Genomic DNA, 23,082 nt, shown 5'->3' on the forward strand with positions numbered 1-23,082 from the left:
AGATGAGTGAGCTACACACCTATATAGAATAGAACTTATGCCATAGCTGGACCGTCTATTCCAGGGATCGGCAACCTTTGGCATGCGGCCCATCAGGGAAATCCACTGGTGGGCCGGGATGGTTTGTTTACATGCAGTGTCCATAGGTTCGGCCGATCGCAGCTCCCACTGGCCGTGGTTCACTGTTCAAGGCCAATGGGGGCTGCGGGAAGTGGCGTGGGCAGAGGGATGTGCTGGCTGCCGCTTCCTACAGCTTCCATTGACCTGGAATGGCGAACTGCGGCCAGTGGGATCTGCGATCGGCCGAACCTGCGGACGCTGCAGGTAAACCGGCTTGGCCTGCTAGTGGATTTCCCTGACAGGCCAGGTGCCAAAGATTTCCGATCCCTGATCTATTCCATGATTATGGTTGCAGGAAGAAGGAATTCTGGGATTTAATGTGATCGCAGATGGTATGTGTATGCTATTATATATTTTACACATCAGTGAGTGTGACTGGTTTATCCTTGTTCAAAGGCCTTGGCAGGCAAATGTCTTGAAACTGTATAAAATATAACAGCCCTGACCTGAGAAGAGGGTCGGTCATTCCATCCAAGATCTGGCAGGCATGAAACTATGTCCAGCAGAATTGGTCTCTGTGGGAGAACCTGAAGTACTTTAGACCTATCAGAGACTCCAGGTGGAAGATGGTGACTACCAGGAAAGCTAAATTTGCTTTTAAGCTATTTTAAAAATGTGTTTTCTATAATGCTTTTGTTCTGAAGAAACAGTACTTTTCTTTATGAAAGCTAGCTGGTCACTGGTTAATCCTGTTGTTGCCCCTGAGAGAACAGAACTGTGGGTGCTGAGCTGAAGTCACAGATGCAGAGGTGATCACAGTAAATTGGTTGGGACTACAGCCTGAGACCCTGGTCTAGAGGGAGAGAATCACAGGATTCTGCCTTGAGAAAGGTGACGTATGGTGGCCTGAAACCTAAGTGGAGTGCTCTCAAGGAGACCATGAAGGGGTCAGAGATGCAGTTAAATTAGGAACTGTGACAAAACAGTTTATTATTGTATTTCCTGAGCATTCCGCCGCGCCCCCCAACCCCCAAAGTGTACTCTTCCGCTTCCCCCGCCCCCAGCATGTCATTGGAAAATGAAAATAAAAAGGGGTATATTTAACCTCTGTGGATTCTGTTATTTCATGGCCATCGAATCCACCTTGCTTTAGAACTGGAATCCAAGCTTGCATTTAGAAAGTTTCTAATGCTTATGGTGGTGGTGAAAACACTGAAAGTGTTAACTCCATAAACCAAAGCATTGTTGTGTTTGAGTCTGCAGAGAGCATAATAAAATAGCTCTGTATTGTGAACTGTTCTGTTGTCTTAATGAGTTTTTAACTGAAATTTAAAGATGACAATTTGAGTACCAGCCTTGTTAGATATTTCACTTGATGACTATTTTAGTAGAAACATCCATTTAATATTTCTATTCCACAATTCTAAACTATTTCCTGTGCAGCCCCAGGTGCCAAAAACCTCCTAGCTTTGCCCCAGACAGTTTCTATAGTGCAACTGTGTTGTCAAAAATCATTGCATATTAAAAACTGGAAATGTGGGGGCAGTGTAAAATGGAATTGATTATCGGTGTATAACATACAATCTTATTTCATTTAAAAAAATCTACATTTTAAAATTAAGCTTCAGCAGACTTTCTATGCTGCCACACCAGAGTGCTGCAGGATCCAGAAGTCTTGCACTGTAACTTAGGTTCAGTATGTCACAGCATACATGGGCCCATTGGATACACAGCAACTTATTCTGAAAAGTTTTCCATGCTCTTACGTAGCTTTATTGTAGAGGAAGATAAAGAATAACTGTCACAGAACTTAAGATGTCCAATAAACAGTGCTTAGGTATTGTCTACACTGGCAGCACATGTAGGGTATATGTAGCTACATATCACAGTGAAAAGCAGACTGCATCCATACTGTGGTGCATAGCTCACGTGTTGAGAGAGCCTCAGGGGGGAAGGCTCAAGCAGCAGTGTAGTGTGTCGCTACTTCTCGCACTACCAGAGCCTTTCCCCTCTGCTGGGGCCTTTCACTGTGGGAAGGAAAGGGTTATGGCAGAAGGGTGGCAGCAGCACACTACATAGCTAAAAATAGCAATGTAGATGTGGGAGGCGCTGCTTGGGCATGCAATGAGCCCTGTAGGGTATATACCCGAAGGTTCTGGCATGTCTTTACTCTGCTTGCGGTCTGGGAGCATGTGGAATTCTGTGGGCAAGTTAATGATAGAAAGGTAAGGAGAGGTATCATTTGATTCGTAAAAATCTATGGACTCATAATTTCAGTGGTATCCCCCTTTGCAACATGGCAGGTGGACCCATACCTTGGCTCCCAGCTCCAGGTCCTCCGGTTGGTGGAAATATTGATAATTTTGTTGGAAATGGATTCAGTTGGGTATCATTTGAAAAGCCCTTTTACCCACAAACACAGTGGTAGCAAACATGTTAAACCTAGACCAATTATATAGATATTTAAAAAAGAAGTGAAGATCAATATTTATTTGGCATGCCTGTGTAACAGTATAAGTAAACATCCAACCCACATAAAGTTAAATTGTGGCTCTTGACTGACAGTACTGTGTTATCAGATTATGCACAGAACAAGAAGGGACAATTTTAAAGCAACAGGATGAGCTCACTCGCATTACATCCCATTCGCTTATGATGGACCAGAGCTCATTATTATGATAAAAATATGATCACTAAAGATGTCAGTCAAGTGGATACTTTGGGTCATGACTTGTAGGAAGCCTTCAAAATCCAAAGAAGTATTCAAGGCTCCATCAATTTATGGTCTCCAGTCAAGAAAAACAGACTGAAGCTGTGCTCTAATGCAAAGAAGAAATTTAGAGTGACGGTGGCAGTGACTAGTACAGAGCTAAATGCATTGTTGTTTCTTGCATGTCTTGTGGTTGTGTCCAGATTTCAGTCTGCTGTTGATCTTGTACTTTCCCATAGTCTCTCACAGTTCTCCATGGTATCATGATCAATGCTCTAATGTGCTGGAATAATGCGTATGTGCCTGGCAAAAAGTAAGCAAACTAATGCTTGCATGGTCTTCCTAAGTCAGCACCTACTGACAAGCTCTCAGCAAACCAGAAACTCTTAAAGCCTGCTGAGATTTGTCTGAACGCTTCATTATGAGGCTACAGAGAAAATACTGGATCTATGACAAAGTCCACCTTGTGTTTGACACCTATGTGGAGGAATCAGTTAGAAATATTACCAGAATCAAGACACTTCCTTTTATTGCACCTGTTCAATACAAATTCATAGACTCCACAAACATCTCCAAAGTTGCAGTGAAAAAGCTACTGCCTCATACTCTCATGAAGGATGAGTTAATTGCATATCTTGCAGGAAAAACACTCCAGCAGGTGAAGAATGGCTAGAAGAATTTGATTTTCACATGGTGTAATGAAACTGTTGCCTTGCATTGTTCAGTGGAGTTTCTTCATAGTTCCCATGAAGTGGTTGACAGTAAAATTATCTTGCATACCTTCCATGCCAGAGTAAGAGGTGCTACTACACTATAGATTTTTGCCCAAGACACAGATGTTCTAGTGCTCTCTACGAGATGCTACCCAAGTCTTCAGCAAGATTCTGGTTTTGTGCCTGCTGCAGGGGAACAAAGCTATTGTATATTCCTATCACTCAGACCAGCCTTCACGTTGCCAAGTTTTCTTGCCCTTTCAGGATGTGACACGACTGGAAGATTGGCTGGAAAGACCAGATTATACTGGAAATCACTTGATTCAGCCTCTGAAGACCAATGTTCCCTCTAATTTTTGCCATCCATGTGTGGAATAAATTTTGTTATGTGCACCAAGGTATGTGCAGATGTGCGCCATTAATAGAAACAAAAAACCTAGATATAATATATATACGTATTTTTAAAAAGTTACCAGAGGGATAATTACTGCAGCCAGGACAGGTTAGGCATTTTAGAACTCACATTTAAATTTAATTCTTTGATTAGTAAGAGAAATAAAAACAATGAAATGCATAGACCAGTCAAAACACTAAAATAACACACTATGAAAGAATACAATTACAGAGAATATATGTGCGTTTCAGGAAATACCAAGAGGTGGTAACAACAACAATACAAGTATGTGTTGGGAGGTGAGAGTGAAAGAGACTGTGTGTGCGTGTGTGAGAGAGACAGACTGTGAGTTGGCTGCTGGGGAAATCTCAGAAACAGTGTGCTGTCTCTTTAAGAGAGGCACTCACTCACTGTTCACCGCAGCAGCTCTGAGTCCTGAGCCAGGCTGTGACCCCCCCGCTCTGCAGAGATGGGGTACAGGGGCAAAGCAAGGGGGACACCCTGAAATTAGCACCCTCCTTGTCCCCTTCTCCCCCCCCCCCCCCGCACAGCCAGTAGGAGGGTCTTGGGAGCAGCTGCAGGATGGAGCAATGTGCAGGGAGGTGCACCTGAACACGTGCTTCCAGCTGTGTGTGCTCTGTTAATCAGCTAGGTGGCATTTGAATTTCTCCTGGGTGGCCACGCAAGTGCGCAGGTTACAGAGAACACAGCTGAAGACTCTTCTTGCTCTGAAGGTTCTTGAAACGGTTGAGACAGTCACTGAGGTCATAAATGCACTGGTTGCATTCGTATGCCGAGCTTACAATTTAAAGGCCAACATTATGACACTTGCAGAGTTATGTTAGTGGACGCTTTTCCAAGAAGCAGGCAAATGGAGAAAAATTGCCACCAACAAGGGGTGCATTTATACCTACTACCAAGAGGGCAAATTATCACACAATGGAATGTCTCTCAATGATTGAGTACATCTAGAACTTCCCTCTCTCCTTGGTCATGGATGGGTCTTGGAGGATGGACTGATCACACCTGTGTTTTGTGAAATACCACGTGGTCCCAAATCAATCCTTCAGCTGAACAAATGCCCAGCACCTTGCAAATGTTTGTTCAGCATCCTGCATCTTATGGAAATGTGCAAAAGTGGTGTGAATGAGAAGCAGTGTGACAGCATGTCTAGCAGTGGTGCGCTAGATGAAGACAGCTGATGATGACTTGGACTGAAAACATTTATTCATCATACATGTCAAGGCTGACTTCCCTAGGATTACCAACGATTAATGTCCTCTTTAAGTGAGCAGTGCATCCCTGTATTAAAGTATAATGTATAAAAGCATGGATTTTTAAATATTTAATTGAATACGTATCTGCATAATGGTTGTAGGTTTATCATGTTTGATACCAATGTGTTTGTGGGAGAAAGGACTTTTGAATGATATCCAACTTGATCCCATTTCCAATGAAACTGTATTATCAAAACCCCGCCCCCCCCCCCCCCCCCCAGTGTAGACCAGGCGTGAGTAACCCTTATAAACCTTTATTCTCAGCTTTAACTCCACGGGTTCCATCATCCTTTATATTTTTCAGAGGGCTGATCCAGTCTTCTGAATTTTTAACTGGCGATCTGATACTTTTTTAAATCATTGTACCATGAATAAATATATCTATTTGGGCATATGTTACTACCTTCCTGTGTCTTTATGAAAACTTGCATCATAAATCGCCTTCCCTGTTTCTGGCCTCTCACAAATGCTGATGTCAGGATATGTAACATCCAAACATGTGGGAGTGCAGTTAAGAATATTCTGTTCTTTTATAGATAGGGCCCTACCAAATTTGCGGTCCATTGTGGTCAATTTCATGGTCATAGCATTTTAAAAATAAAAAATTTAATGATTTCAGCTATTTAAATCTGAAATTTAATGGTGTTGTAATTGTCAGGGTCCTCACCCAAAAGAAGTTTGGGGAGGGGTGTCACAAGGTTATTGTAGAAGGGGTTGCAGTACTGCTACTCTTCTGTCCTGCTGCTGGCGTTGCCTTCAGTGCTGGGCAGCTGGAGAGCGGTGGCTGCTGCTGGCTGGGAGCCCAGTTCAGAAGGCAGAGCCACCGCCAGCAGCAACGCAGAAATAAGGATGGCATGGTATGATATTGCCATCCTTACTTCTGCGCTGCTGCCTGCAGAGCTGGGCCCTCAGTCAGCAGCCACCACTCTCTGGCTGTCCAGCTCTGAAGGCAGCAGTGCAGAAGTAAGAATGGCATGGTATGGTATTGCCACCCTTACTTCTGTGCTGCTGCTGGTGGACTGCTGCCTTCAGAGCTGGGTGCCCGGCCATCAGCCGCTGCTCTCTAGCCACCCAGCTCTGAAGGCAGTGCAGAAGTAAGGGTGGCAATACCATGCCCACCCCCACCACAAATAACCTTGCAACCTCCCTACAACTCCCTTTTGGGTCAGGGCCCCCAATTTGAGAAACACTGGTCTCCCCTGTGAAATCTGTATAGTATAGGGTAAAAGCACACAAAGGACCAGATTTCAGAGTGGGGGAGACCAGGTTTCAGGGTCCATGACATGTTTTTTTATGGCCGTGAATTTGGTAGGACTCTATTTATAGGTTATACACACCAGTGCTTCCCAGTAGAGTTGAAGTCCAGATAATTGAAGACATTTTCACAAGTTCCCTCTTTAGTCAAAGTTAGTATGGGGGGATGTTATCCATTTATACTATTTGAGCCAGACCACCCAACATAAATTCTTCCCAGTGAAAACTCACCCCCCCCCCCCTTTCAGTATTCCCTCCTTAATGCTACTGGGAGCTTAAACCAGATAGTCTAGTTTTTGTCCAGTAAGATATTAAATACTCGTGGAAACTAAAAGATAAGCATAAAGTTACATGTTGAACCTGAAATAGGGTGTGTATAAAGCAGAAGACATCCAAAATAAGAACTACTGTAGAAATTGGACACTTCTTGTGACATGTTAGTTAAAACTTCACAATGGAAAATTTTTAAAATTAACTGGTTATATTTTGTTCAGGCCAGCAGTATGAAAGTTAGTCAGGTAAGTAACACTTTACTGTGGATACGTATTAACATTTTAATGGTTAGGCATTTTAAAATTTTATATTGGAGGTGACTGTCTTGAGGAAAAGTTATAGAAGGTGTGATACTGGAACGGGGTGCCTATATTGGCAACAAGAAACAAAGTCTCCAGTCAGCTTCAATTGTTTTTATACTGGTTTTCTTATGATCTCTTATAACCCTCAACCTGTATAACAGGGTGATGTTATGATCTTAAGTGTGAAGCTTTTATGTTTCTAAATTACAAACTGAGAGGGGCCCTAGCTGCCAAAGTTCAGATCTGATTTCAGGCTTCCCCAGAGTTTGGGATGTTTGGCACTGGAGTGTTGGTTAACACACCTGACTAGTGAAAAATTATTCAGCTTTTCAGTAAAATGACCACAGCCAACAGTACTCATTAAAGCTAGTAGTGGTCTATTCCTGTAGACTTTTATGTACCTATTCCTCAATCAGAATTATATGTATGATTACAGATTTACAGAATCAGACCCCAACTTTTTAAAATATCCGTGATGTGTTCATTATATATGTTTCTTGCCTTTTAGACTTTTAGGATGATGGGTTGAGTAAATTTGGTAGATATGGAATATATGATGAGACTAATTTTAAAATTACTTTTGGTTTTTTTTCCTCTATAGAACCAGAAAGTACTTAACAGCTGGCAGGATTATATTTCCCTTAAAACTCCTATTCAGATCTGTGTTCACAGATTCTTGGAAAGAAATTTTAATGATTGGAGGCAGATTTTTGGATTCAATCATTTAAAAAAAAAATCTATTTAACTTCTGGCTTTTTTTACGTACACAGAGTAGCCTTCCCTCCTGAGCCCAGTTAATGTGAAAGAGTCAGCAGTGCAGACCGTTTGAGGTGGTGGCACTGCTGCTAGAGGCTTTAGGATCCGACAGGCTTCCAAAACAGTAAATAATTTAAAATTTTCTTTAATCATGAAAAATTGTGGCTTATGTTTAAAAAAATAATAGAAAGTTTTTTCTAGATGTCTTTAATTTGTAGTCAATTAGTATCCATCAGCTAGTGAAGCAGAATAGTTGGATGGGGGATAGCAAGACAAGACAGCTAACTCAGGTAACTTGATTCCCCACCATCAATTCTTGTAAGCTTGTTAGTTCTGATGGTTTTTCACCTATTCTGAACATGAATATGCCCTCTAATAACTTGAACCTGGTAAAGGAATAAGTCCTGTTAAAGAACTTGGATCAAATGTAGGCTATTCATGTAATATAGTACTAAGGCAAAAGATTCATTGATTAACATGTACAACAAAACTTAGATTTTCATATCAAAGCAGATGTAGCTGAAATTTTAAAATTTTTATAGATTACAAAAATTTTCTTGATATGTGCTGCTGCACTTTGTGGTACTTGTTAAGCATAAAGGAACATCAAATGTTCTTGACTTGTAAATATTTTGTAAGCCTGCCTCCAGAAGATGCATTATCCTTCTGTGAGATGTTCTTGAAAACCTGAACCTTTCCCAAAGTTGTTTGGAATATGAGGCAGTGGTTTGGACAGAATTAACATGCCTTTTCTTATCCTCCTTGTCCCTAAGTAGGATTGTGAAATGGTGTGTTATAAAATTTAACCATCTGTCTTATTTATCTAGCTATGTGATATTTAGGTGTTGAAAATAGCATTTTTTACTTTCAACTGATAACTTCTGAAGATTGAAGATCAGGGTTTCAGCTCAAATTTAAGCATTCCACTTAACTGGAGGAAAAGGAGAGTCTGCAGTGTTTGCGGTCTTACAGTATGTCTACACTGGAGTTGGAAGGTATAATTTCCAGCTCGGGTAGACATAACTGCACTGGCTCTGATGAAGCTAGTGTGCTAAATATACAAGTGTAACCATGGCGATAAGAGCAGCAAGATGGGCTGGCTGCCCTGAGTACAATCTTGTCTGAGGCCCTAGGTACATATGTATGGCCCAATAGAACAAGCAAGAATTATGGGGTCTCTGAGCTAATTGTGCCAGGACTCATGGATTTGTTTTGACTCTCTTCTTAATATCTTGCTTTTTGCAGGGCTGGAAATGACCACGAATTCTGTTTTAATGGGTTGATAGAGAAAGTGGTTTTCTAAAGGATAAAAATAGGAGGAATATTTAGATATATTTTACAACTTGTATCTATTTTTTGAATCACAAGTCAAGTACGGCAGAAGATAGAATTATCTGTGACTGCTTTTTGTACCCTCATCCTCTTGTCCTGATTTCTCTACCTTTGTTGTTTGCACCATGTATACCTAAATGTTAAGCTCGCTGAGCAGGGACTGTCTTTTTCCTGTGTTTGTACACCATCTCACATGATGGAGCCCTAATCCTGATAGGAGCCTTTGAGAGCTAACGTTATGCACATCTACTCTTTCTTGTAAAACCTTTATCTTTGAGACTGCTATGGGGAAAAAACTAAGACAATGGAACTTTCTTTTGTAATTATTCTCAAGAGGCGTATGTGTGAGGGTCAAAATACAGATTGTCAATATCAATTTGGGTGTCAGATCTTGGTTATGCTACTGTACAGCTGAATGGTAAAGGTTAACTAGAAGTGTACTAACGCTTCTATTCAGTTAGATTTTATTTATTTATTGATTGATTGTTTGAAAAGGTCAACAGCAGACAGCCTGATAAACAATTTCTGAGAGGCTGCAGTTCAAACTTTTGACAATGACGTGCCTGGTTGCTTTGATTTTTATTTTTTGGAGTCCCTTTGGACAATAGAAATCATTGTTTTTCATAGGAGCCTGGTACTGGGCTTTTTAATCAGAAAAGTACAAATTCAGCAAAAAACAATTTAAAAAACCAAACAAACCCCAATGAAACAAAACCTTCACCTGAGTAAGTTTTTTGTAATGCACTCAAATTCTTAAGCATACCAAAAAAAAAAGCCCCCAAACCAAAAATCTGTTGTGCCTATATGTATAATGAGGTCAGTATATATTTGTCTTGCCTGAGACAATCATGTGAACAATAATCAGTTAATAGCTTGTATGTTTAGATTAAGATAAATCGGCATGTTTTATACTTCTAGACGTGGGTGAAAAAATAAACATTTTAGGGTTGGAGCAGTGACCTTGGAGACTTTAAACGTACTTTACATAATACATTTTCACTATCTCTACCTACAGTTACAAATAGATGTCTTTATGAGCCCTCTTTTAGCCCCCATTATAGCTTTGATTAGTAAAAACGGTTTTAACTTGAAACTTAAGTTTTACTTTAAAGCAAATAAGAATATATCTGCAAGGTTTGCAGACTAGTTGATTAAACTGTTTTACAGGTCATTTAAAAATCATCCTTATTGAAATTTTCACTTGTCTAACGTTCTTTGTTAGCCTTTAATGTAAGAATAGTTTACCCCCTTTGCATTTTCTATGTACTTGGAGCTTTTGATAAGATTTTACATAGATTATATTTGCAGAAAATAGTTTGCCATTGAGTAAAGGTATTAATGATTGTTTTGTCTAATGTAAATAGTTCTAGTGTGTTTGTGAAGGAGTATATTCTGCCCCATCTAATTAAATAGGAGAAGATGAGTGGAGAAAAGTAACCTTTTAGGACTTTGCCATTTGGTAGTACTACTTTTGGTTTTTGAGTATCCCTGAGCAGGAGTGTCTACGCCTGACTGAATCTGTCTGTGTTAGGTTCTTAAATGGTCCCCATCTCTGTAGTGTCTGAGCACCTCATAGTCTTTAATGTATTTATCTCTGCAAACCCTGGTGAGGTAAGAAGTAGAGAAGGGGGTTAACTGCAGTGTGAAGCCATTTGTAGTATGTGAATATGCTTCCTTTTCTATTGGTGTGCTGTTCTTTTATTTTCTTTCGTTAGATGGGGAAACTTCCTTGTAAACTCATGTTAGGGAGATCTTACTGCAGTATATGCAGAAACCAAGGATCTAGAGTAAAAACAAAATACTTTTTCATCACAGAAGTGAACTCCTATGGAAAACCCTGCTGTACATACCTGGCCTAATTTTTCTAAACAAAGGACTGTTGTAAGGGCTGCGGATGAGGGCACAGTGACCGATGATCTAAAGAGAAACATGGAAGAGCAACCTTGGTAGCTGAGGAAAATGGAGTCTTGCACTTTTTTTATGTTTAAATATAAAATTCTTGCTTTCTGTGTGTGTATCACTAATCTTGCCAGCTACTGTACTTTCTGCTACTGGCATGTGATCAGTGTGCCTGTTAGCGGGTTACATCTTTAGATGAACATAAGTCTTTTACTGACCCAGGTTTTCTTTTTGTTCAGCTGGTCGAGGCATATATCTTCTTTTTTGAACTAAAAGACCAGACATCTAGTCCTAGCTTCACAGTGGTATTATTAAGTAGGTTTTCTGTTTGTAGGAAAGGATTTCCTTATATAATGGCACGCAGTTGTTCTCTCAGGAAAGAATAAAGAGAATTGGTCAAACAGTTTGAGTTACAGATCATTTAATAATTAGTTTTAATTATGGAGCCACTCCATAGCAGTGTTGTAGTTAAGGTTGCAACCAGGGTATATTTACCCTATATATATATACTCACCCTATAAATTTGCATAGGGAAATCTTTTTTAGTTAGTTTCAGGGTATGCTGGTACTTTTTAGACAGTGAAAGCATTTGGAAAAACCATTTTTAAGTTGTGAGTACTTAAAATGACACTTTAAAACTTGGTATTCTTAGACTTCTTTGGGTCCATCTAACTAAAAATAGCGTGATTGTAAAACTTCAAGCTTTACATACAGTAAATATTAAATCTAGTGCACAGGATAACAAAATAAAACTTCTTTATAAAAATCAGCCCTATTGTTTAATATAGCAAAAGGTACTTTATGAAGTGCCCACATTATGATAACTTTATAAAATCTCTGTGTACAGGGGGAAGGAAAAATGGAAAAGAAATGTGATCTATGTGGTTCCAGCCTCAGGTCTGCCAGGCAGTGCAAGGCAAAGGGAACAGGGAACCGGGAACCTGCAGGCTTTGCACAGAGAGGCAGGTGAAGCCAAGGACCTTATGGATCTCCTAAGCAGTGTGAGCTGTGGGAAACCAGTGACCCAGAAGAGCTTCTAAGCTCCATAGGTTTGATTAGAAAGTAGTATAAAGTACCAAAATTATACATTGCCTTTGAAATAAGAAGGGGTGGTGGTGTCTGCTAAGAAGACCATATTTAGAAAACTTTTTTCAATCTCTAAAGTTTACTTATGTGAGTAGAAAGCAAATTTGTTTTTAATTAAATAACATTAAAAAAGCCTTCCCCATGTATTGGATACTTCAGTTATCTAACATGGCAAGTGAGGAGAATCTCAATGGTACATTTCTAAACTCCTTGTCCTGGAAACATACAGATCTTTTCTATTGTACTTTTGACAAGTTCTACACTTTATATCCCTAAGAGGAGTCTCTCTCTTTTTTTAAAAAGGGTTAATAGCAACCAAATTTATATTAAAAAAACCAGAACATTTTAAATGTGACTTGTAATTTATAGCTCTGAAAAACACATTACAAAATCTAGATGCAAAGTCTGCCAGAAGATGAGCACAGCTAGTTCTTAAGTAGCACTCAAGAGACGTGGAATAAATGCTGACATTTAAAGTGATGGGGACCATCAAAGGGAATATGCAAACACAGGTGTGCAGTTGTGAGATTTAATTTTGGAGATTAAAGCATTAAAAGCTTACTAGAAATGAGCAATTATGGTGTCTGACAGTTTCTGGCAGAAAAAGAAACTAAAATAGATTGTAAGATATTTCAAGGGAAATAAAGTGAGTATTTATCATCTGCAAGAATAAAAGTTCAGAATTTTCAGATTAAGTTTGTATTTTCAACTGTGGTGGGGAAGTTTTGAATCTCAAAGTAAGTGCCATGTTATGTGGAGGAGCTATGAAAGCAGTGTGAAAAGTAAACTATTTTGCAGAGAAATGACACTTGGTGCTGGGCTTCAGTTATGGAAATGTCTCTCATTTGCAGCAAGATTTGAGTATTCTAGCATATTCTTCTGTTTAAATCAAACTGAACTGAGGCCCTGTAGGGGTCTTGCTAGTGACATAGGGTATGTCTACACTACAAATATAAGTCAACCTATATTAGGTCGACTTAGTCACCACAGTAATTACTACGATGGTGCATGTTCACACTACCCTCCTTGGGTTGATTGGTGTGTGTGCTCACCAGGAGCGCTTCCACTGACCTAAGAGCGTCAGGGTGGGGAGCTGAGAGCCCGGTGCCTGGCTGCCTCTTAGGTTCCCAGACTCCCAGTGGACTCTTCCCTCCCGTCCCCATTCCCCTCCAGGAGCTGGTGGGGGGAAGCTGCCCAGGGCTTTTCCTGACCCCCTTGTTCCTTGCCAAGAGTGGGGGGAAGCTGCCAGGGCTTCTCATCCCAGCTCCCATCCAGGAGCAGGGGCTTTCTTGTCAATTTCATGGCTCCTGCTGTGATATTGACAAGAAAGCCTATGTAAGAGACACAAGTGTCTACACAGACACTTCGTCACCCTATCTACACCAACATAAGCCTTATGCCTCTCTTGGAGATGGAGTAGTTATGTCGGTGTAATAGGGCACTTACATCAGTGGTAGGAAGGCTGTAGCATAGACACTGACCCAGTTAGGTCAACATAAGGTCCCTTATGTTGACCTAACTGTGTAGTGTAGACCAGCCCATAGATAAGACAGACTTTCAGGTACCCAGTTTCAAAAGAGCTAAGACAACAGTGGCTGAGCCATCAATTTGGGGAAGCAACTACCTAGCTGTCACCATCCAGACTAAGATGTCTTTCTCTTCGCAAAGCTAAGCCTGAAATCAGAAGACCTTGATGGATTAAAATGGTGACCATGGCAGAAAAGGAAGAGGTTAAAGTGTCTGTAGACCATGAGGCTGACACACAGACAGGCTGACTGAGAATCAGGGTCTGCATCAGCTAGTGGTAACTCAGTGCCCAGAGAGAATGGGGACATCAAGACGAAGTCATGTCTATCTATGGGCTTGAGGGGAAATGCCAAGCATAGGTAAGACAATATGCACACACCTTTTTTTGTTTAGTTTTGTTTTAAAATCTACTTCTCTAAGCTCTGTGTACCATTTGGGCATAATAAATCATACTTCCTTTGGAGAAACTGCTTCTGTGTCATAGCATATTACTGATCACAGGCTCCATAAGGAGAACTCTGGTAGGGTCCAAGTTGGATCTTCCAAGTAACAGCTGGCCACCAGTGAGGTGTAAAGTGGAGACTCCGGTGGAAAGTGATTGGATAGTGGGATTCCACCCCAAAGAAGTGGAGACATGGGCCTGCCAGTTGCAATGGACGCTAGGAGAGGAGGGGTTGTCTACCTAGGGACTGTGATAGTTCCCCACTTTGAACCCCCCTGTTGGCTCCTTCCACTTCAAAACCCTCCATGGTTCTGTTCCTCTTACTTTTTCACTTTTGACTCATTCTACAGTCGTCAGTCATTGCCAGCCTCATCTGTCCGTTTGTCAGACTCTACTGTCCTTGTGCATGGAACACATTTCCTGAACTCCTTTGCAAGGCCTCTTCCCTCTGCACGCTCAAATCCCTCTTAGAGCCCTTCTCTGATAATACTCACGGGGAAACTAGATGACATATACATATTGTTTGACTCATAATTAGGATAATTATATCTTCTGGGATGGGGCATAGAGGTGGTTTAACTCAAGTTTATGTTGCCATGACTTTTCTGTTTGGGTGTTACAAGAAAAAAAAAAATAGTTGTAGTAATGTGTGTTTTCCTCTGTTGTGGTACAAGGAAGACACATGTACTGAGTTTAGATTTCACATAATGTGTTTCTTTTGCCTTATCTTTAAGCAGTAGTCAGGGGAAATATACTTCAAGTGACAGAGTAACAGCCATGTTAGTCTGTATTCGCAAAGAGAAAAGGAGTACTTGTGGCATCTTAGAGACTAACCAATTTATTTGAGCATAAGCTTTCGTGAGCTACAGCTCACTTCATCGGATGCATACTGTGGAAACTGCAGACGACATTATATACGCAGAGACCATGAAACAATACCTCCTCCCACCCCACTCTCCTGCTGGTAATAGCTTATCGAAAGTGATCACTCTCCTTACAATGTGTATGAAAATCAAGGTGGGCCATTTCCAGCACAAATCCGGGTTTTCTCACCCCCCCCCCCCCAAACACACAAACTCACTCTCCTGCTGGTAATAGCTCATCCAAAGTGACCACTCTCCCTACAATGTGCATGATAATCAAGGTGGGCCATTTCCAGCACATTGTAGGGAGAGTGGTCACTTTGGATAAGCTATTACCAGCAGGAGAGTGAGTTTGTGTGTGTGGTTTTTTGGAAAAAAAAAAAAAAAAAAGGGGGGGGGGAGGGTTGAGAGAACCTGGATTTGTGCTGGAAATGGCCCAACTTGATTATCATACACATTGTAAGGAGAGTGATCACTTTAGATAAGCTATTACCAGCAGGAGAGTGGGGTGGGAGGAGGTATTGTTTCATGGTCTCTGTGTATATAATGTCTTCTGCAGTTTCCACAGTATGCATCCGATGAAGTGAGCTGTAGCTCATGAAAGCTTATGCTCAAATAAATTGGTTAGTCTCTAAGGTGCCCCAAGTACTCCTTTTCTTTATACTTCAAGTGAGGCAATGTAATCTGTCTTGTGAGTGAATTATCCTGTATTGTTGCTTCCCTCACATGAGCTTTTGAGGGTCCTATTTAAATTATATTAAACCTTGGACGTTAACCTTGATTTCCCCCCCCCCCTTTTTTTTATAGCTTTTCCTGGCTTTAGGTGATGTTTGTACTCATTCTGGCTGATATGTAACTGCTTTATTCTTTTGGGTATCATACAGTTTGAAAACCATTTTAAGACTATTAAAATCTTGCTTCAAAGTTGATAATAAACCACATTATTTTACTATAGTATTTTGTATTGTACTAGTGAGAGAGGAATAACAAGTGCCCTGGAAGAGTCAGTTGGAGGAGCTAATGCTCTGTAGTGCAACTACAGCTGGCATGCTATGCAGAATAGAAGGAAGGAATAAAACAAATTGGAGAAATTCATTTTTCCCAGTAACTTCTCTTTAATGTATCAGTTTAAAAAAAGACTTTAGTAAGTTTCAGCAATACAAATGAGACTTAGTTTTTTAATTTCCAGTTTATAATCAGAACATTCATATGAGAACACTCCCCATATTTCCATTTTATTATTCCTGATGACCTTTGCCTCAGCATTAGAGGGGTTTGCTATGTAAATCTTTAATTTACCATCTCAGTGATTTAGTGTTCTGTAGCTCTTTGAAAGATGCACTGTATAAACATTCTAAAGCCAAATTTGGAATGACATAAGGGTAACTAGGTTTTGCCTGTAAGTGATAGATTTAGATGTAGAGGTGATCTTAGACATTTTCATGTACTTAGCTATTGAAGGGTCATGTTTCTGTTAATGCTTTTTCCCCATTTTCGTTCCTGGTATATGAATCAGAATTATGTTGTTCTGATCAAAGTTCTGTAGTTTCACACTCTAGACTAAAGGCATCAAACTGCATAAGAGATTTTTCCTCTTTGAACAGGATTGGGAAATCTACTTTTTCATAGAGTAAAGGCTGCAGGTGCCTAGAAGTTTAATTTGTTGAAACTCAGGATAGAAACTTACATTTAATTATAACCATTTTAATAGGCTGCAATTTGTGTTCATGAGAGATTTAGGTTAGTTTTTTGCTGCTTGAAGCTATTGATTGGCCCTCTGTGCTAAAAACACTGTGGTGGAAGTCACCAGCAAAGGTCAGAATCTCTGAATGTCTGTTTCAGAAATATGCCTGAGTGGCTGGAGCCAACTGAGAGAACAGACATTTGGTTAGGATCAAATTTAATTAGAAACATAAAAGGATAGGACATCAGGAGGAGTGGACTATAAATGAAGAGGCTTAAACAGGGCAAAGTTGTCTTTTTTTAAAAAAACAAAGCCATGTTTTGTTAAACAAGGAAACATTAAATACAACATTATTTTAACGCTTTGCATTCATGTCACAGAGTACTTCATTTCAAAGAAAAAGTAATCAACTTCCCTGCTAAATTAAGTCTTTTGAAGTTTGAATAGTAAAGTGAAACAAAGCATTTTAGCTGTACTTGCTAGACAAAGGGTTTTGTTAGCTCTTGACCAAGATAGGGAGAAAAATACACTGATCTCCACCAGGTTAACAGCCATGACCTGCAATCAGCTGAGTCTGTGCATTAGTGGACAGGGTCACAGGGAGACCTCTTGCTTCATGCCCAGCTGGAGCAGGATAGCGTAGCACTCAAGGGAGAACAAACTTAATAGGCTGTTCCTCTGCAGCCCTAAGGAGTCATGGTCCTCCAGTTTAGGGGCATAGCCAGCCTTTCGGTTGACTAGCCCACAGGTTATACTCCAGCACATGCTAAATGGGGTTGGGGTGGTGGTGTTGCTAGTGTTTCTATAAAATTGTGAAGTTAGACAAGTAATAAATATGACTGAAGAATATCTAACTAATGTGGATGTCCCTTCTCACCTTCATAAACTGTGAACAAAAATTAAATGCTAATTAAAAATTTTGCTCAGACTGATGCTGATTATGTACAGAAATCTAAATGAACCCTTCTAAGCATGGGTGCTGCTGCATCCTCCTGGCTTGAACGTGGTTTCCATCATATACAGGATTTACAGTTTGGTTCAATGGCTCACAGCACCCCCATTATACAAACTGTTCCAGGACTCCTGCTTCTAAGTTGTTTTTATTACTTAAAATCAGCTTGTTAAACTAGTGTAAGAAACTAAAACACACTGTATACTAAGCTGCTTATAATGCCACCTTTGCAATGCAGCTGTCTGATTTTTGTGTAAAAAATAATATTGATAGACAAAATCTTGTAGTATATTCCTCTACTTGTATTGTGATAATGCCCAAAGGTTCCTTTCAGGATTGGAGCCCTGCTGTGCTAGGTGCTGTACAAACACATAGGATGACACTGCTCCTGCCTTGAAAAAATTGCATACGCTTTTAAATCAGACCGCAGAAATTGGGTGCACTAAAAATGGGGAATGACAAATAAAATTCCTCTAAATAAGCAAGCTATAAATATAACCTGATTAAATTTTAACTTGCAGATTTTGAACATGCATACTGAGCGAGCTCATCTATGATCCAGCGTTGAGCTACTCTTCTGACTGTGCAAATGGGTCAGAAAGCAGCTGGATCTTCCCATCTGGCATAAATCTAGCATAGGTGGCTCCTATGCTGCATGTCCCTGCAGTCCCTGGTAGAATGGTTGGGAAGGAAGGAGCATGGGGAGAGTACTACTGTGCTTTAGCAATCTTCAGATGGCAGATTGTCTCCTAGAAGGCTGTTTATCAGCTGACATAATAGTGGCACTGCAACCTGCTTCTTAGTTGTCTCTCCCCGCCCTGCAGGGGTGAAAGTAATTTAAAGGACTTGCCGGTACACCGGAATCCTGGGTAGAGAGCATGGCCTCAACTGGAAGAGGCTTGGCCTCAACTGGAAGAGGCGGAGCCTTTAAATACCCTGGCCCTTTAAATCAAGATTTAAAGGCCTTGGGGCTCTGGCTGTGCTAGCAGCAGCTGGGAGCCCCGGGCCCTTCAAATCCCCCCCCCCGGAGCTCCCAGCTGCAGAGGCGGCTGGGAGCCCGGGGACTCGGGTGATTTAAAGGGCCCAGGGCTCCGGCCACTGCTACTGCAGCAGAGCCCTGGGCCCTTTAAATCGCTGATGGAGCCCCAGGGGCTCCCGGCTGCCACCGCTACCCCAGGGCTTGGGCGGAGATTTAAAGGGCTTGGGGCTATGCTGCGGTAGCAGTGGCTGGGAGCCGTGGCTCTTTAAATCACCCCCGGAGCCCTGCCGTTGCTGCACCGGGACTCTGGCAGCTGGGCTCTGACCACTGCAGGGAGTCCCAGGCCCTTTAAATTGCCAGCCTGGGGAAGCCAGTCCGGCACGGCATACTGGCTCTTGCCGGTACACTGTACCGGCTTACTTTCACCTCTGCTGCCCTGCCACCTGTATGTCAGCTGTGCTTTGTAGATGCTGGGTGCAGCTGAGAATCTATGCTTAAATTACTCATTGGTTTAATCAAATAGCGCAGATGAATCATTCTGCGGTAAAATTCAATGGGTTTGTCTCAACCAATGTCAATATGGTCAAGAATGTATATAGTTCACATAAAGCCAAGAGACAGAGGACTGAGTCTCTATTGCTTGTTAAAGTTAAGAGAATTTCTAAAATCAGTGTAGTATTTAGCTAGCAGTGAATACAGTGATTTCAGAGTGGGCATAATGTTTGTATCATTACCTGGCACAGCTGTACCAGCTGGAATTTACCCAACCCAAATTTTACTAACCTACAAGTGGGAGTTTAAATGCCCAAGATGCAGATGGGTTATTGAGACTTGTGGTTTCAATCACAGAAATGGCTGCAATCTGATATTTATGGGATGACAGAAGCATTTCTGATAGTGCTTAGATCTTTCCTTAAACAGGAGGGACCTAAAATTACTCATGTTTTTACTGGTAACAGGTAATCCTGTTGTTTTCTGAAAAGTACAACAGCAAGATGATGGAGCATCCAAGGTGTATTTAGGGCTAAGAATCAATCTTTCTGTCACATTAGTTTATTCTGAGAAAGTTCTGTGATATTCTGAACTGGAGTTTTTTTTCTTAACATCTTAATATTCTGCATACAAAGTCCATCAGCAGGTGGCTTTTTGTTTAGCAGTTTAAGAAACCATTGAGATAGTGACTTGGTCTCATAAGGTCTGTTGTATTTTCTAAGTGTCAGAAAAATAAATCCTTTTAATTTATATGTTGTGATGTCTTCTCTCCAGTGATCTAAGCACTTTACAAACATTGGTGAACTAATCCTCAACATTAATCCTGTGAGCTACTATCGGTTAAATATTTCCTACTTTATGGAAGGGAAATATAACACAGCAGATCTGTGGTGGAGCTGGGTGTAGAACATCATGGGTATTCTGACTCCCAGATCAGTGCATTGAGGAACACTGGATCGATGGTTAAACTATATTTTTCATAATGAGGACCACCTCTCATCCTATTCGGTCATATATCTCCTCTGTCGAAATACTTTTTAATGTAATTATTATAAGAAATTATTTTTAGTTTTAATATGTCAGTCTGTTTTCCTTCAAACACTTTTGACTTTCTTTTAATGCAATGCCTTATGTGGTGAGCCTTCCCCACAAACATCTGTAATCCCTTTATATTCCTTCATTTTCTTTCCGAAGACTTGGTTCTACCGTGGTGGCTTCAAAACTTGGCTTGCTGACACTGGCTAGGCTTGTAGAGAGCTGAACAAGTCTTAGAAAAAGCTTGCTTGTGTTACTGTTAACTTCCTATGGCTTGTCCTCAACTAAGATTGTAAGCTGTTTGGGGCAGGGAATGTCTATTATCTGCACAAGGCCTACCACAGTGACGCCCTGACCTGGCTGGAGTTTGCTGTGTTGCCTTTTGCTTTTAATTTCATCTTCCTTTCTGTGCCCTCCTGCATGTTTCTAAATTGTATGTGGTAATGTCCATTTCACACATTTCCCTTCTCCCTTGTGACTGAAAAATTTTGTCCCGCTTGTAGCTCTGGTTTCTGAAAGTGGTACTTGTTTTGTCCTTAACTTGTAGCAGTAGGCCCTCATGGAGGCAGTTAGGTTGCTTCTTAATTACCGGTAGCTATTACAGGTCTCTATCCCCTTTTTATTTTTTTTAGCTGCACAGAAGAGCCTGGACATGTGTAGAAACAGATGAAAATGAAGACCCACCAGCTCCGTATGACCTGACATCAGTAAATAATCCACAGGCTATAGTTTAGAGAACCATGTATGACAAGTATATGTATGACATGGCATATGTTGCTTTGGCTTGTTGCATTGGAGATCTTTTCTGGGGATGGGAAAGTTGATGTCTGGCTTTTACACTTCAGAGGCCAATTTCATTGAAGGGGGAATGGGAAGGATGTTAATGACCTACTGACCATATTCACACGTGTGTGTGTGTGTGTGTGTGTAGGTGTAGGGTGATGACGGGGTCCTCACTGACAGTTTTCTTCCATTCATTACGATCATCCCTGCCAGGTGCTGTTTCTGTATTCTGTATAAACTGTTGTCACTGTAAATCTTATTTTTTATTAAATAGAACTTAAAATAATAGTGTGATTAGTAAGAAAACATTTGTTTCCACATTTAGGTAATAGAAATTTTTGTTACTTTATTCTTTTTAGGAAGTCTATTCTTACACAAAATAGAAGAGTACTAGCACAGGTATGAGACCTTAGTGACACTTAGAAAGTTCTTGTGCTCACAACTAAAAGCCCTGCAATCCACATGGAAACCTATTTTATTGTATCTGCTATGTGGATAGTACATGTCTTTAAAATAGTGTAAAAAAAAAAAAATGTGCCCAGAGGCAACACATAAAGAATGAATGCATTTGGAGAAATATTGAGCCCTCTGGCAGTCTGCAGTAAATTGGGATAGTATCAGAAGTTACTATAACTTGGTTAATGGTGACAGAATAAAATCAGAAAAAATAAATAGTAAATCTGGTAAGAAACCGTTCAAAATGCTGACATTGTGCTCAAGGTGGGCAAGTAAGCAATTTTATTTCTATAGAACTGGGAAAGTGGTTCAGGTATCTTTCTTTGCAGACCCTCCCCGGCCCCCCCTTCTTGCAGCTGCTGGAAAAGTAGCTCTTTTTGTGGAGATTTTCCCAGTGGTCTAGAAATACAGTATATCCCTTCAGCTTAGTTCTTGTTTGTAGTCCTGAAACTACAAATAGCTTGAAACTTTGGTGGTGGTGCTTTGTTTTTGTTACTGTGTCCACAGAGAGGTTAATCCAGGCCTTGACTTCATCTTTTGACAGAAGAGCTGGTGTGCTCTAAAGGTGGAAAGGGACAAGCCTGGGACATCCATTGCTGTATAGGTCCTACCACCAACTCTTCTTCCTTCTCTGATGAAGGCTGTAGAGCTTTCTTCTGTTTCTTGTCTGTACCTTGCCCAGCTACTCAGGGTGCGCTGATTGCCCCAATGTGAAGATATACAGAAGTCCATATTTCCTTATCTTACCAGAGTCACAGACTCCACCAGAGAATTCAGTACATCTTTGAGATTCAGAGCAGACACAACTAATGCATTTCTTTAAAGAGGATATTCCTTTTTCTCCATGCTTGCATAATTTAAATGGCTCTGTCATGGTAACATGGCTAGCTATGCTTCTGTCCCCTTGCTAGTCTCTGTCACTGCACACTCTGAAGTGTCAGGCCTCATACTCTTACTTCTCCTGCGGTGGAATCACAAGATTGTCCCATTTTTTAGACTGGCCCTGAACTATAGTATTGTGTGCCAACTGTGCTTATCCTAACAGGACTGACAGATGTGCAGTCTGGTTGTTTTAAAATCACTTTCTCCAAATGCTTCATTCCTACTGTTAAGATTAAACAACATTTTGTTTGAGAAAGCTAATTTTTCTTTTTCAATAAGTCTTGAAACACCAGGGAAGTTCCAGAAGACTGGAAGAAGGCTAATGTTGTGCCAATTTTTAAAAAGGGTAAATGGGATGGCTTGGGTAATTATAGGTCTGTCGGTCTGACATCGATCTTGGGCAAGATAGTGGAGTGACTAATATGGGATTCGATTAATACAGAGTTAAAGGAGGGGAGTACAATTTAATGCCAATCAACATTGGTTTTTGGAAAGTAGATCCTGTCAAGCTAATTTGATATATTATTGATGAGTTTACAAGTTTGGTTTATAAAGGTAATGGTGTTGATGTAATATACTTAGACTTCTGTAAGGCATTTGACTTGGTACTTCATGACACTTTGATTAAAAAAAAAACTAGAACAATATAAAATTAACATGACAAGGTGGTTGAGGTAATATATTTTACTGGACCTGAAGAAGAGCTCTCTGTAAGCTTGAAAGCTCGTCTCTCTCACCAACAGAAGTCGAATAAAAGACATTATCTCACCACTATGTCATGCTAATATCCTGGGACAAACACAGCTGAGGGATAGCTCAGTGGTTTGAGCATTGGCCTGCTAAACCCAGGGTTCTGAGTTCAATCCTTGAAGGGGCCATTTAGGGATCTGGGGCAAAAATTGGGGATTGGTCCTGCTTTGAGCAGGGGGTT

The 23,082-nt window shown here is 40.7% G+C and overlaps 1 protein-coding gene across 5 annotated transcripts in view; it reads left to right on the top strand.

The window, feature by feature from the left end:
• PRIM2 (DNA primase subunit 2) overlaps positions 1-23,082 on the top strand; it is a 297,206-nt gene that overhangs the window by 13,160 nt on the left and 260,964 nt on the right. The window contains exon 6 of one of the 5 annotated variants that reach the window (XM_074947895.1): positions 20,663-20,892. The exons of the other annotated variants lie outside the window; for them this stretch is intronic. Coding sequence (XP_074803996.1) covers positions 20,663-20,764 — 102 coding nt within the window. The 3' untranslated portion in view covers positions 20,765-20,892. Of the gene's footprint in view, positions 1-20,662; positions 20,893-23,082 lie in introns of those variants that run through there. 5 annotated transcript variants of the gene reach the window in all.

This window comes from Natator depressus, chromosome 3 (assembly GCF_965152275.1).
Source record: "Natator depressus isolate rNatDep1 chromosome 3, rNatDep2.hap1, whole genome shotgun sequence".
NCBI lineage: Eukaryota > Metazoa > Chordata > Testudines > Cheloniidae > Natator > Natator depressus.